The 17,334-nt window shown below is 42.0% G+C and overlaps 1 protein-coding gene across 1 annotated transcript in view; it reads left to right on the top strand.

Moving 5' to 3' along the window:
• Positions 1-17,334, top strand: part of SLC7A11 (solute carrier family 7 member 11) — an 87,322-nt gene that overhangs the window by 14,048 nt on the left and 55,940 nt on the right. The window contains exons 4-6 of the mRNA XM_006124420.4: positions 4,363-4,488; positions 9,784-9,883; positions 13,480-13,524. Coding sequence (XP_006124482.1) covers positions 4,363-4,488; positions 9,784-9,883; positions 13,480-13,524 — 271 coding nt within the window. The remainder of the gene's footprint in view (positions 1-4,362; positions 4,489-9,783; positions 9,884-13,479; positions 13,525-17,334) is intronic.

A 17,334-nucleotide genomic window follows, 5' to 3' on the forward strand; every position in this document is an offset into this window, starting at 1 on the left:
GGCCACTTATCATTAGAAAGGGGGTGTGGACCTGCTGCCTTTGCCTGCCCTTGCTGGTTCTCTGCAGCCTTAGTATACTCAGGCCTTGCTTCAGGCCCTGCAGAACTGGGAGCTTGCATGGCCAGAGATTTCCCAGCTCTGCCTGCCTTTCCCCAGTCCTGCTCTAACTACCGTACCAGTATTCTCAGGCCCTGCAGCCTGGGAGTGAGGTCTTGCCAGAGCTCCCTAGCTCTGACTGCCTCTTCCCAGCACTGCCCTGTCTCAGGAAGCCTCTAGTTTCCCTGGTAGCCAGGTCCCTTCTGCTCTCCAGCCAGAGCAAGAGTGTGTTTGTCTCCACACTGCCAGGAGCCTTTATTTATACAGCCCTCAGCTGGGTCCTATTTGGCTCATACTAGACACAGTTGCTGGCTCCACAGTTCCAGCCCTCTCCCAGGGCTGGGTTTTAACCCTTAAAGGGCCAGTGCAGAACAGATGCCCCATCACACCTCCTATGAATTTATGGCTTGTGATTTGTGCATGAGCTAAACCAATAGGTATGTCTAAACGGCAATAAAAAAGCTGAGGCCCCTAGTCTTAGACCTTTGGTCAGTTGACGTGTTCACAGGCTCAGGTCAGAGGGCAATAAAATTACAATATTTTGTATTCAGCTTAGTGTTGCCAGATGGTTTGAACAAAAATACCGGACACACTTGTCATTACATCACAATCTACGTTACACCTTATTTAGAAAATACCGGACATTTATATTTTCTCAATTTGTTTCCCAAACAGAAAGCTCAAATGCTGGACTGTCTGGTTCAAAACCGGACACCTGGCAACCCTATTCAGGCTTGCACTGAAGTCCAGCTTCAGAAACCTTCCTTGCTGGAGACCTCTGCGGTGAATGTCTGAACTGCAACATTTTATCTCTATGGATTTGTGTGAGCCCAAATCACATGACTTGGGTTTAGGGGAGCCGACTAGACCCCTAGGAAAGCTGTATGTAGGGGTGGCGGCTCTGTGCTTACAGAAAGGATGGGGCTTTGGGCAGAAGGAGCCCCCCCCCCATCTGTTCTTAGTGCTGTCCGGAGCACACCACGTAGCACTCCACCAACAATGTAGAGCTGTGGTGTGACGGACCGGGCCGGGTCTGGGCACCACTGAGGGCATCTACTGAGGGCAAATTGCTCGAAACCAGGGCTACTTACAACCCTCGTCTGGAGACCTTTCCCAAATAGACCACAAACCAATCACACAGAGCGCTTCAGCTTCCAATCCAGCCAGCAGGAAACCTCAAGAGCAAAACCCCTCAGACAGCCCAGCTTTCCCTGTGCCACAGTCAGCCTGGGCCTACACACAGGTGAGAGGTTATAGAACCCAATCTCACCTACCCCAAACAGATCCTCCTGATCCCAAAGAACCACCCACAGATCTCTGGTCAATTTATACCTTAGATTTTACCCACAAGATCACTCTGGGCCAATCCTTTAGAATCTAAAATCTAAAGGTTTATTAATAAAAGAAAGAAAAGGTTGAGAGTAAGATTGTTAAGGAGAATACATTACATATATCAATCACCGAGTTCTTGATGCAGGCTCTTAGCAGAGATGTTACAAACTGCTAGCTTAGAAGTCTTTGTTGTATATCCTATGTCAGGATGGGTCAGTAGTCCTTCCCGGCTCTCTGTCCCTAGCAAGGCTGCATCCGGAAGCAGGAGCAAGACTGAAGACAAGACCACCTCATGGCATTTTATATTCATTCCTGGTGTCTCCCATGCTGGAGCTGGTCACATGGTCAAGTGACCTATCTGTGTTTCACATACCAGCAGCCATTATGTCCTGGCTGGTTTGTAGGTTTCCAGCTGCATTCCTCAGGTGTGTATTGGCCGCTCTGAGAGCCATTGTCCTAGAGCCATACTAATTAGAATAGTCATTCACTGGACATTCCTTCCTCACGACAGACAGTCCAGGCCCATTGTTCTCTGCCTGACATCGAGCATTCACAGTACCAGCACAGAGTCCATATTCATAACTTCACATACAGACATCACACAAGTACATGAGTAGCATACATAGAATCAGTAGAGCATAAGCTTTTGTTTGACACCTCACATGGTTCACTTTGTACCGAATTTGGGGCAAATCCCCCTCCCCACCCGTGGTCGCAGCAGTAATCTGCTGCTCACTTTAGAATCCAATAATGTGACATGTGGGCATGCTGCTTTTGCTCTAAATTACTGGACCCTGGGGCATTTGATCGCTCCACCCTCCGCCCCCATTGGTAGGCCTGCCTGGGTTTACCATGGGTCTTTTCTTGCAGTGTAGACATAATCTGTATGAACACCTCTAGTTCTTGTTACTTGTTTACCAGATGTTAAAAATCTGATGCACATATAAGAAAATTGATCACTTTACTAAAAAACGGTGAGTACCGAACAGTTTTCTTTGAGGCAAAGTTGCTCATGTTGCTTACTACGTTCTGAGTTGTGTAACTGAATGTTCCTGGCATGGAACATGAACTTTGCATAAGCTGAATGTAAGTTTTAAAATGCTGGGCTGAAAATTTCATCTTATATTTGTATTGTGCCCCCTGCCTGTGCTTTGTCTTGAACAAGAGCCACAATACAACTCTAAGCTGAAATGTCTAGAAAATTTGAAATGAGCCACTGAATAGCTACTGATGTTGGATTTTCATAGTGTAGGTAATCAGTTGTTTAAAGTATATTTTGCTTACTTTTCAATAAATATTTAAGGGTAGCTTCAAAAACTTACACTGTAAAAATGTATATGATCAACAAACAAGTGAGTCCGACATATGTAAGCATTTAGGGCCTGATTCAGAACTAGTGTTACCTTGCTTTAGAACTAGAGGAACTTTTAACACTTAAATCAACTGAGGTAATATCAATGTCAGGTATCACTGAGGGGGATCAGACTCCCAGCATATTATATGTATTGCCAGATCCAAGTATGCATGTAGAAATTAAGTATTCTGAACTATAAGGAAATTTGCAAAAGTCAGACAATTTAGTTTTTGTTGTAGCCCAAATGATACTGTCGCAGTTCTGAAGTACAGTAAAACCTTGGTCTGTTTTGCTGGTTAAGCATCATCTGTAGTCCTAGACCTAACTTGTAAAGACACTTGATGAAACAGCAATTCTAGGCACTGGAGAGTCTGTGCAGGGCCAGACCTGCAATACCTGCACTGACATTTGCTAAGCTCCAAGCTTCAGCCTCTGAATGGGCACTCCTGAGTTGTGATTTTATAAGTCCATTGGTGTGTGAGATAGCCAGTAATCCAGATAAACCAGTGCTCCTAAGGCTTTGAAGTAAGGAAGGATTCTTATGTTAAGCTTATTCAATTAGTCCCTCTAGATGGAAACAGAGAGAGAATCAATTGATGGGCTTTAACTATCACATTCACCCTTTCCTCCAGCAAGGGATTAAAAAACGTATTCTTCTTTTGACTAGCCATAAGTTTTTGTGCTCTATATAATTATTCATTTACTAATACAGCTTTATCTCCTCTTTTCCTACAGGCATATCATTACATAGAATAATTGTGATAAAATTAGATGCTTCGTTATTCATCTTCTGTGTTAGTCAGTGTTAAAAGGAAAATGTGCTTGCCCTAATGGTTAGGGTACATAATTTGGGGGTGAGGATGCAAGAATATTTCCTTCTTCTTCTGTCTTTGAATATGAGCTTGACACAGGCCCAAACTGAGCAGTGGAGGATTGCAACGCCTCTATGGATATAGCTACATTAACAGTCCGAGAATGCCCAAAGTTGGCTGGGAGGTTCCTTGCATCATGCTCCCTTTGTGCCTGGTGCAACAGGGTCCTAAAAGAGGATTAATAATGAGAAGAAGAGTAAGTGGAAATAAAGCCAGAGATGTAGCTACAGACACATTTATGCAGGGACTAAGTGAGTCTGAGCAGCTTTATTTTTATTACTAATTATTATTTTAAAAATGCAAATCTACAACCAAACCAACATTAATACTGAGATCCAGAGTGCTGGGCTGTGCAATTTATTTTTTTTGTTTTAAATCAAAAAGTGTTGTATCAGCCCACTTATTACCAACAGTTAACAATTCTGACATGGAAAGAGTGATAAGCTATAATTTGAGATGGAAAGCCAGGCAGATAATGGAGAGATTGATGGTTGGAGCAGTGGGACAGAAAGATGGATTCAGCTGAGGCATTTAGCGTAGAATGAGGAGAGGGCAGGTGAGGAGAAAAGAGGTAAAAAGTTATTAGGATGTCTCCATTTTTATTCATGTATAAGCACCCATTGTTCATCATTGTTCCATTTCTAATGTATGGTACTGTCGATGGGATGAACACTTTTGTTTAACTTTTCCTCTCGTCTTCTCTCGCAGCAGTGGTAATGGTCCTGAATAGCATGAGTGTCAGCTGGAGTGCTCGCATCCAGATTATCCTTACCTTTTGCAAGCTCGTAGCAATTTTGATAATTATAGTCCCTGGAGTTATGCAGCTAATTAAAGGTATGAACTGAAAAGTAAATGCTTTTTAAATGATTTTTCTCTCCTTTCCTCCACCCTCACTGCCACCAAATAGTGCTTATACCAGCAAAAACTCTTAATTAGTCTCTGCTTGTTTAACATGAGCGCTGCACTGACATGCAGTTGACTGGAAATGGATCTACACTGGGATGAACTGGTGTTTGCAGCAGCATGCCAAGGGGGGAATTGAGTCTGAATTCACCTTTTTGCAATGAAGAAGCACAGAATTACTCCTTATCTAAGCTGTTATTTGGAGAAGGGACAGAATCTAAGCTGTTATTTGGAGAAGGGACAGAATCAGTTTTATGGCATATGGGCATGTCCTGTTCCTATAAATGTTTTAATAAGTTGGACGTTAGGAATAATCTGGCAAAGATATTTTTTAAACTGCATTCACACTTAGCCCTATTTACTATTAAACACATTGTAAATTAGTCACAGGAATGTTCACAGTTCAGAATTCTCGCACCATTATGAGCATGTGAAAAAATGGGTTATAATGGAAACCATTTTTGCTCGTAGTGAGGCTCACAAATGCTAAATTACTTGTGGTAAAATATTGAGGTGATCATTCTTTGTGTGTGCCTGGGAGAATGATGTTGTTCCTGACATTGGCTTTTGCAGATATTGTTTAAACTAACAGACCTGCCCATTTGCATTTGATGCTCATGTTGTACATACACATTTTACTGAGTCCAAGTGAAAGAATAAAATACAGTATAAAACCAAGATAGCAACGCTAATACAAACCCAGTGAAGGAAGTCTGAAGAGTTCAGAAGTCTCTCCATACTGATGTTTAAATTTCAGTGTAGCAAAGCATAAAAAGTCATTCAGAGTAAGGGAGATAAGAAGAGGTTCTGATTTTAATAAGCACATTGTAAGATCTTACCTGGCAAGTGTTACATAGTGCTATCAGCTTAGGAGGCTACTTTTACATCATTCCACATAGCCTCAACAACAATGTCTCTAACAAAGATGTCATGGCACCTCATGTATTCTCTTATGGCTAGATAAGCCAATTTGTGAGGAGTAACATCATGAGCACATGTCATCTAGGAATGCTGCAGAAAGACTTGGCATGATGCTTGGCTTTTTTTTTTTCAATCAGCTTTTCACATCTGTCTTTCTCGAAGTTTTTTGATTCAAGGAACCATTGTTTGAGATATTACAGTGGAGATATGTTTAGTAATTGACAGTCTTTAGTTTTGTACCAGGAATGCTGATGTTTGGCTCAGCAGTAGTGGTTGGTGGGATGGTTGGAAGAGGAATTCAATTTTTTTTCAGGCTGATCATGAATTCAAACCATTTTGGGGCTTCTGAGAACCTCTCAAGGATGAGCCGTAAGTCAGTTTCATTGTGACTAAGTAAAGCAAAAACATCTGCAAAGAGAGCTTCACCAATGATTGCCTCAAAGTGATATAGTAGAGTTCTCCATCAGCAATGTACTTTACCCTTTTGACAGCATCTATATTTGCATAAATCAAAGAAGAGACCACAGAGGACCGGTGTCAGGATACAGCCTTGTTTCACCCTGTTAGCTATGGACAAGGGATTAGAGTGGTCACCATCTGAGAGTTCTTGATTAGATCTTTCTTCATGGAATTAGCATGCAATGCTAATTCATTGGGCAGTTGAACTTTTCTAAAACTTTCCAGAGGCCATTTCTGTTCACAGTGTCAAACGCTATTTTTAGATCAATGAAGACAACATGTAGTTCCATGTTTGTTCGATGCATGTTTCCTGACTGCCTCACAACAAATACCATCACTGTGCTGCACCAGTCCAATCTAAATCCTGATTCAATTTCTGTTTGAAGCTTCTCTGACACTGTTTCACCAGCTGCAAGTATGAGGTGATGATGCACTGCTATTATATTTTCCTCTACATTTTCCCTTAGTTTTTCTTGATGAAGTGGATATTTCAACTTTGCTGTGTTCGAATGTGGTTTAATCTATTCAGCATCATTTCAATGCAGAGCAACAAAGTGGAAATTACAAATGGCTCTGCTCGTTTTGTGGTCAGTTCAGCAGTTTGCGCCTCACATTGCTCTGGAGGTCTTGAGACCACTGAGACCTCTGCCATGTAATGACATACTCAATCAGGTGCTTGCATCTTGTGTGTATCAACAAAATTTCATATTCATCAGCTTGCCTGAAGATTCTGTGAGTAATAACGATCTCATGCTCAGCACCCTTGCTGAGTAGCAGACCATTCCTGTTATTTTTTCTGTCTTTTCCAACTATGGCATTAAAGCCTCCCAGAAGTATGAGTTTGTCTTCATGGAGTATACATTGGGTTATATCATCCAAATCAGAGTAGAACTGTTCTTTTAACTATTCATGGCTGCAGCACAACAAGGGTATGTCTAGACTGCATCCCTCTGTTGGCAGAGGGATGCAGATTAGGCAGGTCGACATTGCAAATAAGGCAGGGATTTAAATATCCTGTGCCTAATTTGCATAAAAATGGCCACTGCGTTTTGCTGACTCAGCACTTTGTTGGCAAAAAGCGGCAGTCTAGAGGGGGATCTGTCAAGAAAGAAAGACTTTTTCGACAGATTCCTTTAAGGAGGAATAAGGGATCTGTTGAAAAAGGCTTTCTTTCTCGACAGATTCCCCCTCTAGGCTGCTGCTTTTTGCCGACAAAGTGCTGAGTCGGCAAAATGCAGCAGCCATTTTAATGCAAATTAGGCACAGGATATTTAAATCCCTGCCTCGTTTACAATGTCAACCTGCCTAATCTGCATCCCTCTACTGACAGAGGGATGCAGTCTAGACATACCCCAAGAGTCACAGTATCATGAATTTCCAATGGAAAATTGTGGAGTAATTAGGTGTTCATTTTTGCCTACAGGCAAGCATTTTCAGTGATTTCAGGAGGCTGTATTTAATGGCAAAACCAGTAACACCAATTGTGTCTTTCTCTCCTGGTTTCCTTTGCAAAAAAAGTTACAGCTACCTGTAGTTCATTACGGAGCCTTTATCTTCAAGACTGGTTTTGCTTTTACTTCAAGCTGTGGTATTGTTGTATCTAGCAGGTTTTTTGCAATTAATACTGTACATCTTTCAGATCTTGATGTGCTATCTCTGTCCAGTAGGCTTGTATGTTCCATGTCACCACAAAAAAGAGCTCTTGTTTTACAGAAATTGCTGAACATCCTTGCTGCTCAGGATTCAAGGTTGAACAACCAAAGTCCTGATCACCTTGGCACAGATTTGTAATTGTATCTCCAAGTGTTCAACTACACCTGACATTTCACCATTCACACATCACTGACTTGCTTTCTTAATGATATGCGAATGCCTGTGAATGAGGGTTGCGTGTGAAAATGTTATTTACAGCTACCCTCAGCTGTACCTGACAAAGCACTAAAGGATCTTATAAAGAACATCTAGTGTGTATAAGGAAGCTCTGTACCAGTTCATATCTGCTACAGGAACATGACAAGTGAGGAATTTGAAATGAACAAAGACTGAGTGAAAACTGAGTAAGGAGTTATGGATTTGATCCTGCACAGGCTTACAACTTCTCAGAAAATCGAGCACAAAATAATGCTAGAGCAGATTTACAAGCCACACTGAACCCAGTAACCTTATAGCAGAGAATGAGAGTAACTTTGCTTGAGGATCAATGCAAAGTACACACTTAACGTTTATTGTTAGTTACAGCATACATTTGTAGTGCCAGTTTCCCCAGCAGATTCTGTAACTCCTGTGCAGAGAGGACAGACAGATCTATAACCAAGCTTTTCTTTCTATGTGGAAACCTTTTGTTGCAGCTTCCAAATGCGAATGTTTGTGAACTGGAGTGCAGCAAAACCCTGGCTTCCTGAGATATGAATGTACATGTGCCTACAGGGTAGAACTTGTTTTGCCAGTTCACACCTCTCCCCCATTATCTTTTAAAAATTTGCTGCAGTGCATTCAGAACAATCTGTACCGGAAATTGAGTAGGGATTTTTTTTTAGAACAGTCTGCAAAAAACATGGGCACAAGTGTTATTATGATATCTCTGGAGCCACCCCCGGGTACTATTTTCAATATGTTTACCCGCAAGTGTTTGAATTGATAGCTGTATAATTCTTGCTTAGCATAATGTGACTCATGGTCATGAATGTTATATGGTAGAAAACTACTGGATGCTAATAGCTTAAATGTTGGACAGATTTTAGCTATCAATTCAGGGTTAGCTTTATTTTTTAATGCTGTTTATAAGTGAAAAACTGGCAGTGTTCTTTCTTATTTAAAGTGTAAAGTATAATTATGAAGAATAATTAGGAAAAATTAAGAGTGTGATTATGTTCTCATGTACGTTGGTGTAAAATCAGCAATAGTTCCACTAAAGTCATTGGAGTTGCACAGCAGTTGTCTACACTCAGAATCAAGATGAAGAAAGAAAATAGAATAAATACAGAAGTTCAAATTCTGATGTTACATGGCTGTAGGCATCTCCCATTGAAGCTCCTGAAAGCCTCTTGTGGTCAGTGGGAGAATTTGGCCTAAAAGGTCTGAGCCAGACTTTTCAAATCCAGATTTGGAAACTTCTCTTTCCCTAAGTGTCAGATCTGGGGGTTTGGTTAACTTTTCCATTTCTGGTAGTGATACAGCAATACATTGCTTCTCATGTATCACTTGGTTCACAAACCTTTTTTGGGGGGGCAGGGCAGAGGAGGTTGGTAGTTAATGTGAAAAATATGTAAACTGATTGACACATTTAAAATGTGCTTTAATAATTTAATGCTGATAGCTGCATATTTAGTCATTTATGTGATAAATTTTCAACTTTTCTGCTTGCAAATTGCCAATTGGATTTTCTCAAATTTCTTTATTTGAAATAATCCACCAAATAATTTCTCAAGAAGATTCTTTGGCTGTAGCTTACTGGTATCATGTACAATCTGTACTAGCTGGATATATAAAACATACACTCTGTTCCTGTTACTTGATTAGAAGAGATTAGCTGTCTCCACAAATAGCCAGTAAAATCTGAATAAAATTGGCAACTCTTTTCCTAGAGTGGAAAGTGAATGCAATCAGGGCACAAATTCAGTGCCAGATTGTAAACCCTTATTCACATTGAGGAGGGGTTCCTCTCTCAAACAGCCCTATTAAACTCAATGGCAGAATCTGAAGTTAAACTAGCTGGATGAGTCACTTCTTCATGATGTGAATTGTTTCTTATGAAGAGGGAAAGGTAGAGAAGATGGTCAGAAGGGAGTAGTCATGGGTAAAAATTGTCTAGTGAGTGTTTCAGTATCATTTCTATTTGTATTGCAGGAGAAACACAGCACTTTAAAGATGCATTTGCAGGAAATGATGCCAGTGTTATGGGATTACCTCTTGCTTTTTATTCAGGAATGTATGCCTATTCAGGCTGGTAAGTAGTCCAAAGATGTCTATTTGTGTTATAGAGTTTGTGCTGTAACCAAGCCATATATTCAGGTATAAAAAGTGACTGACTTGCTCTACATTTGGTTTCAAATTGCTTTGTGCATTAAAGGACAGATTCTGTTGGTCTTACATATGTTCAGTAGTTACTCTTTGAGTAGCTCCATTGAGGAATGAATGTATTAAGGTGGATAAACATGGAAGAATCTGGCTCAAAGTAATTACTGACTTATATTTTTGGCCTCAGGCTAGAACTGAAATGAATAAAGAGGAACATATTTTAATTCTCTGAATCTATTTTTTCTAAAAAGCCAAGCATAATTTTTTCCCTTTTTTAAATATATGGATAATTGCATGCACAAATACTGTTTTATATGGAGAGTTAAGCAATTTGTAAGAGGAATTGTATTTCATGTAAATCTCAGTCTCCACTTTATGAACACGTAGCCCAAAAGACAAGTAAAAATTGAGTGCTTGGAAGGGCATATTAATAACTTTAGCTGAGCCACAAAGTAATGATATAAAACCACTTTGCACTTGCTGACTAGCATCTTATACCTTGTCAAAGGGAGTAAAGTAGTCCCCACTATAAGTCACCCTGGTAAACATCCATTCCACACTAAAGTCATTGATGCTTGTAGGAACTGATGCATTATAAGTCCTCTCATTCTCCCCCTTCCCTCCCCCCCACAAAAGCACAAATGGAAGTCAGCTGTGGGGAAAAAATCCCCACTTTAAGCTGTTTTGCTATAAGTCCAAGTTTTTTGGGAACATATCTTGAACTTGTAACGAGGATGGCCTGTATTCAGAGGCAAGGTATTAGAATATGATCCAAAGTATCTTGCTCAGAACATTGCTCCAAGTGCTGTCTCTCTGCCTGTCACTAACTATGCTATTGTAGGCTGGAAACAGGTTGGTATTTCTACTTGCTTCCTTACAATTTATTTATGCCCTATAGGTGCTCTGCATTGCCAATATACAGTGCAGATGGAGTTTTAAAACGACTGTAATGCACAAACAGGGTTTATTTTGAGACAACTCTGTTTGTAAGCCTTCTTCCTCCTTATCCTGCACATGCTGCTCGCAGGCACTAAAGCACTTACACAGAGGATGAGACCTGAATGAGAAGTGTTTTTTCTTTTTGGAGGTCCAGAGGGGTGGCAATGGGTAGAGTCAGGTATTTGAATTTTCTGTCAGCCTGTAGCTCCCCTTTTGTATACGGGCATTACAAACATGCACAGTGAATTACCAAACAAAACTTGTACATTAAATTGTATGTAATCCACCCTAGACTATTCATAAGCCTTTGAATGCTAAAGGTTCAGAAAATAGAGCAGACATTTTGAAAGCCAAAAAGAATCATCTTGATTATATGAAATCTCTCCCTCTCTTCTCCTCCCTCATCCACTTCCTCTCTCTCATTTATCTGTGAAATGGACACTAGATTAAAATACTTCCCTTCATTACCTTTTTTGTTTTATTGCCACTTACTCCTGTTTGGACATTACTCACCCTGAAAATGGTAAAATAGAAGTTTTAAAAATAGTGACTTCATACCTGTTAGTCCCTAGTTGCCTCGCTTTCCCAACCAAAACATTGAGCTCCTCAAAACTTACATTTGAACTAATAGTAGTAACTTTTTGCCTTTTGCTTTCCTAACTACCAACTTTTAATCCTAGATCCTTGATCTTATTTACCATTTACAAAATTAATAATCAGAAACAGATTTAACTCTTGGCACTATTTCTTTCCAAGCTACCTCTCTCTTTGTCACTGGTTTAGACTGATTGCTTTACAGGGGTTGGGAGCCACTGATGCTCAGAAAAATCAGTTGGGGGCCACACACAAATAAAAAGGAAAAAAAAACCCCACCTCACAGATGTGGCTTTCAGCCCCACATGCTGGGGGAGGCGCCAAGACCCAGAGCTAACCCGGAAAACTGGATTAACTCTTCCTGGGGCTCAGAGCTAGTAGATTTGGTGGAGTCCCCTAAACTCTCTGGTGGGGGCTAAAAATAAGGGGTTCAGTGTGTGGGAGGAAGCTGCTGGGGGGTGAGGATGCGAGGGTGGGAGGGAGGGTGCCAGGAGCTGGCTGTGGGGTCTGCAAGCAGACAAAGGGTGGGCTGCTTGCATGGCACAGTTCCTGGGGGGGGGGGGGGGGCACAAGCACTCTACATAGCTCTGCACACTTCAGGGAAATGCTTCCAGAGGGCACTGTTCCTTGCCATTCCCATTGGTCATGTTTCCCAGCCAATGGGAGTGGCAGGTGGATGGTGCCTGCAGGGAGCACTTCCTCCCTCCAACCAGGCAAAGCCTATGGGTCCAATCTAGCCTGCAGCTTACTTTGATCAGGCCTTCCCACCTCCCAGTGGTGGGAGCCAGCCAGAGCTGAGCCTCACGGGCTATAGGTTCCCCACCCCTGCTTTAGCAGAACAGACAAGAACAATATGGTATGTCACACAATAGCCTTTCTATGTTAACAACATGTGGCTAAATAAATCCAATAAAATAACTATGAAGAGGCAGGGCAAAATTTGCTGTTGTGACCCAATTATTGGCAGTATTTAATACACACACTAATAGGCAGTAAAAAAAGAAGAAAGAAGGGTGTTTAATTGGCTATGTCTGGGGTTTCATCCTACATTGACCAGATGCAGAATATTATGTATGTAAGTGGTGGGTGAAAAGTGGCAAGCAGGACAAAGAATAGAGGAAGCAAGTAAACACAACTTTGCGTTATTGAGAGGACTGATGCCTGGTCACCAAATTATTTGTCTAGTAGCTGGAGTAGAATTGAAGACATGAGCACATAGCTACATTTATTAGGCAGGAGCCAATATCCTTACTTTGCTCCTCCCTCCCTTTTTTTACTCTGCACACTCGCAAGTTACTCAAGAAGTTTGAGACTTGCTACTGCTCAGTATGTAGGACTATGCCTCCTGCATAGACTTATGTATGCAGATGCACAGCCTTGTCTGGCTTTTACAGTGGAATGCAACCACCTAAGTGCAACCAAGTCAGTGCCATGACTTGCAGGATTAATGCCCTTGATTGCTAGCTATATGATATTAACTGCTTCCAGTTAACAACTTCCATTATTGGCTAATATCCGAGATAGATTCTTTAAAGTTGTTCCTGTTTGGTTGCTGCTCCAAAGTCCCAGACAAGGTCATTGATGTAGTCTCTACAAGACATTCTGTCAGATTCAAGCTTAAGGCCAGGGCCTTAGACTGAAATTTGTGTGGCTTGAAGGGGAATTTTCGCAGTACTTTTTTCAGCTTATGAGCTTGGGGGAAAAAAACCGTAAGTGCAATGTCATTCCATGTTGGTGTTGTGTAGTGTTTTGTCTAGTGTCCTGTTTTCCTTGATAACTAGCAAACCAACTTTTCTTCCAAAATGGAGGGGAAACAGAAGGATAAGGAGGTGTGATTTCCTTACTCAGTATAATTGCCAATGTAGCTCAGTAAAGAACCTGTGATAAGAACAGGTCTGTACCATGAATTGAGAACATCTACATGACTATTGGAAAACTAATCTAGGGTGAAAATGCACTACAGTTTTGTAATGGTTTTCTCTCCTATTCTAGGTTTTACCTCAATTTTGTTACTGAAGAAGTGGAAAATCCTGAAAAGTAGGTATCTTATTTTCCCCTTTTCCTTTTTAAAATGAACATTACATTAAAATGATGTAGAAAAACCACTGGAAATGCTGCATGCTGATCAAGTTGCTTTTTTTCCACATTTTTGTATCTGTTTGAACTGCTGTTGCTTGTAGATTTGCTCATTCTGGCCTGTAGTGACCTCACTGTGAATTCTGCTTTCATATGCACAGAAAGCAGAAAACTAACTAGATCTCCAGAATTCTGAATGGGGCCATCAGGATATGACTAACTACCAATCCTTTCATTCAGTGTCCTGTTGGAGAGAGTCAGGCCCAAGAATGAATGCTCCATTGTGTGGCAAGTTTGCTGTTTAGCTATTGATCTAAACAACAAATTCAACAAAAGAATAACTTGATTTAACCACACAACATATATCTTCACAACAAGTGGCAGCCTGTGGAAGCTAATCTTAAAGTTCAGGTCTATGGATTTGGGCTCTCAGGGCTCATGCTAAGGTGGTACAAATAACTATGTAGAGCATGGGTTCCCAAACTGTGTGTGTGTGTGTGTATGTGTGAAGAAATTCCATGGGGGGGCGGGAGGTGACCCAGCCCCCCACCTCCCTGTTAAACCCCCCCCCCCCCCCCCCCGTTTTGATTCTTTTTTTGGTTTTTCGGACCTGGTCAGTTCCTTTTTTAAAAAAAAAAAAAAATTTTTGCTCAACAAGTTTTGCTGCTAACGCGGGGAAGAGGGGGGTGACGGTTTCTCAAAAATCAAAAAGGGGTTTGATGCTGAAAAGTTTGGGAACCACTGATGTAGACATTTAGTCTTCTGTTGGAGCTGCAATGTCTCTTGAGCTGTTTTTAACACTGGAGTGCGAGCCCACACGTCTGATTTTACAGACCCAGAATCTGAGACTCATAGCTACAGGCTGTATAAATGTTTTCCACAGTGTAACGCAACAATCAAAGTGACACAGTCTTGGTCTTTTACAACCAACATGGGCTTGTAGCTCTGGTCACCTGTAAAAAAAAAAACTGACAAGATTTCCTTTTGACTCTTCTGAGCTGTCTGCCCCTAATAATTGCAAATGAATATGCTCCCTAAAGGAAACAAATGACTAGATTCTGGAAACAACTCATTTGGCTTCTGAGCTGTGAAATTCTGTCTTAAAGATGGTAAAATGTACACCGCTGATGTGGGGGTATGTGCGTGCACACACATACATGTGCATCAGAACAGTACAACTGCAGGAGAAAGAAGGGGAAAGGAACCTATTTCTAGCTGTTTGTTTTTGGTTTTGTTGTTTTTTATTAGTGTTGTTGCTTATATTCAAGTGTGTGAAATGCTGCAGTAAGTCCTGGGGGAATTGGTTAGGGCAGCCTGCAGGTGAATTGGTCAAGGATTTATGAATAGAATTATTCCTCTCCTCTCTATAAGTTATATGGCTAGTCTACTATATTTTTGAGAGAGTTTGTGCATCTCTGTCTGTCTGTCTCTCCTTCCATCTGTGAATGTTCAGAGAGCTCCTTCTCAATGATAAGAGCAAGGGCCACCAAATTTGGCATGCAGATTCACTTCATCATAGCTTAAAGCAAGGTCAGGGTTTGGTTGTGCCAGGACAATGGGACGTGTCTGGAATGTGGTTGTTTCTCTTCAAACTGAAAAGGAGGGACAGTTCGGATATGTCTAGACTCAGGGTCGGACGGAGGCAGGGATGAGCCAAGCAGCTGCTCAGGGTGCCAACCAATGAGGAGCACCTAATGGCAGCTGTAAGGGGCGTGTGGCGTCCCTTACAGCTGCCATCAGAGCTGTGCGCCCGGCTTCCACAGCGCAGGCCCCGCGGCGCCAGCCAGCAGCATCCTTCCCTCCACAGCTGCGGGGCCCTCTAGGGGGTCGGGCCCGCGCCCCACAGGTGGGCCTGCGCATGCGCCCTGTGCCCTAGGGAGGCACCATGCTCTCGGGCCCAGGGCACCAAAAGGGCTCAGGCCGGCCCTGTCTAGACTACGTGGCTCCGTTAACGGAGCCATGTAGATGAGTTTACTAGACATAGGGAAATGAAGCGGTGATTTAAATAATCGCTGCTTCATTTACATCAAAATGGCCGCCGTACTGAGCCGATCAGCTGTTTGGTAGCACAACGCGGTAGTCTGGACGCGCTGTGGTTGACAAGAGAAGCCTTTATCGACTGCCCGGGTATGCCTTGTGAAATTATTTAAATCGCCGCTTCATTTCCCGATGTCTAGTAAACACATCTACATGGCTCCATCGACGGAGCCATGTAGTCTAGACATACCCTTATACTCCACAATGACCACAGACAGGGCAGCAAGCAGGTGCAGAATAGCTGCCGGCCAGGTAGTGCGGCCCTGCAGTCCCAGCCAGCCCAGGGGAGAGGTCTCTGTTGCCCCAACAGCCCTGGTAAATCATGGAGTGGCCACTGGCCAGGCACCACCACACCTGCCACCCTAGCTGGGCCTGGGGAGCAACTGCTGATTAGGCAGCATGACCTTGGTTTTGACCCGAAGAGCAGCTGCTCGCTGCCCCACCCCCTGCCCTGAGTACCTAATCCCCTGTCCTAACTCCCACCTCCTTCCTTAATCCCCCCTCACACTGCCTCACTCCCCAACACTGACTCCTGCACCACACCACACCCCCACACCTCCTTGCCGTCAGCTCCTGTACCCCAAGTCTCTGCCCTGACTCCTGCACCTCCCACACCCTCAGCCCCCTGACTTGAATAACTCAAGCAACACCAGGTAAATCTTCTAGTATCAATATACATGAGTGTTTTTTTTTTACATGTGCACATGTGTATGCACGCAGAAAACCAAAGCCAGACTTTTCACATAGTTAAATCTTTCTGAAAACTTGCACACTGAAGTAATTACGGAACATTACTGATGATTTTTGTTATGGATAATTTTGGGACAATCTTTCTTCTGTTTAGGTCAACAAAATTTTTTGTCTGCCATTCACTTAGATGAGTGTAAGGGACATATATATATATATGGACATAGTTTTTTTCTTTAAAAGTACAATTACATATAATATTACATCCCACAGAATATACACATAGTGGACTAGATTCTCATCTGCATGCATATCTTCTCAGTACCAGTGAGGGGAAGTCTGAAGAGTAAAGGTGGCATTAAGCCTGCCCTGGGTACAGCTCTTCTGTTATGGGAACATCCACTCAGAGATTCTCCATCGCTAAGGGGAATCCTTAGAGAGCTGGTTAAGATGGCATCATGGCTGCTTTGCATGGCTGGAACAGACCAAAGAATTGTGGACATCTGTATTGTTTCAGAATTCTCATAGCCCAGCAGCTGATTCGATGCATTTCCTCAGAAGATGCCTTTACTGTTCATCTGAGGGCACATTCTCCAGATGCATATCGAAGTACATAACAAAAGGATCAGGGTTTCCAATACATTATTTAATAACTATCAAAACATAGTTGGACTAAACCAATTATTATGTGTGCTGTGCTGAATGAAGCCGTTTAGATTGCATTAATCAGTCCAGAAACAGAAGCAATTAAACAGTGGATTTTTGTATTCATTTGCCGCATGAAGGCTGTATTGTAAAGATGCACCTTTCTGTTAAGCATATTAAAAGGGCTTCTGCATTATAGCAGGTAGAATTTTCTCCAGAAATAGGGAAGGATACCACTGCCCATCTGTGGCAACAAAAATTGAAGATAGCTTTGACTAATTCTAATAGGAGCTGATCTAATTGCCACTGAAATAATTGGAGTGTTTCCATTGACTTTGAGTCTCAGGCCCCTAAACATCAGCTGGTGACAGGTACTTATCAGGTCATGCTGTTATGTATAAA

This window comes from Pelodiscus sinensis, chromosome 5 (genome assembly GCF_049634645.1).
Source record: "Pelodiscus sinensis isolate JC-2024 chromosome 5, ASM4963464v1, whole genome shotgun sequence".
Taxonomy (NCBI): domain Eukaryota; kingdom Metazoa; phylum Chordata; order Testudines; family Trionychidae; genus Pelodiscus; species Pelodiscus sinensis.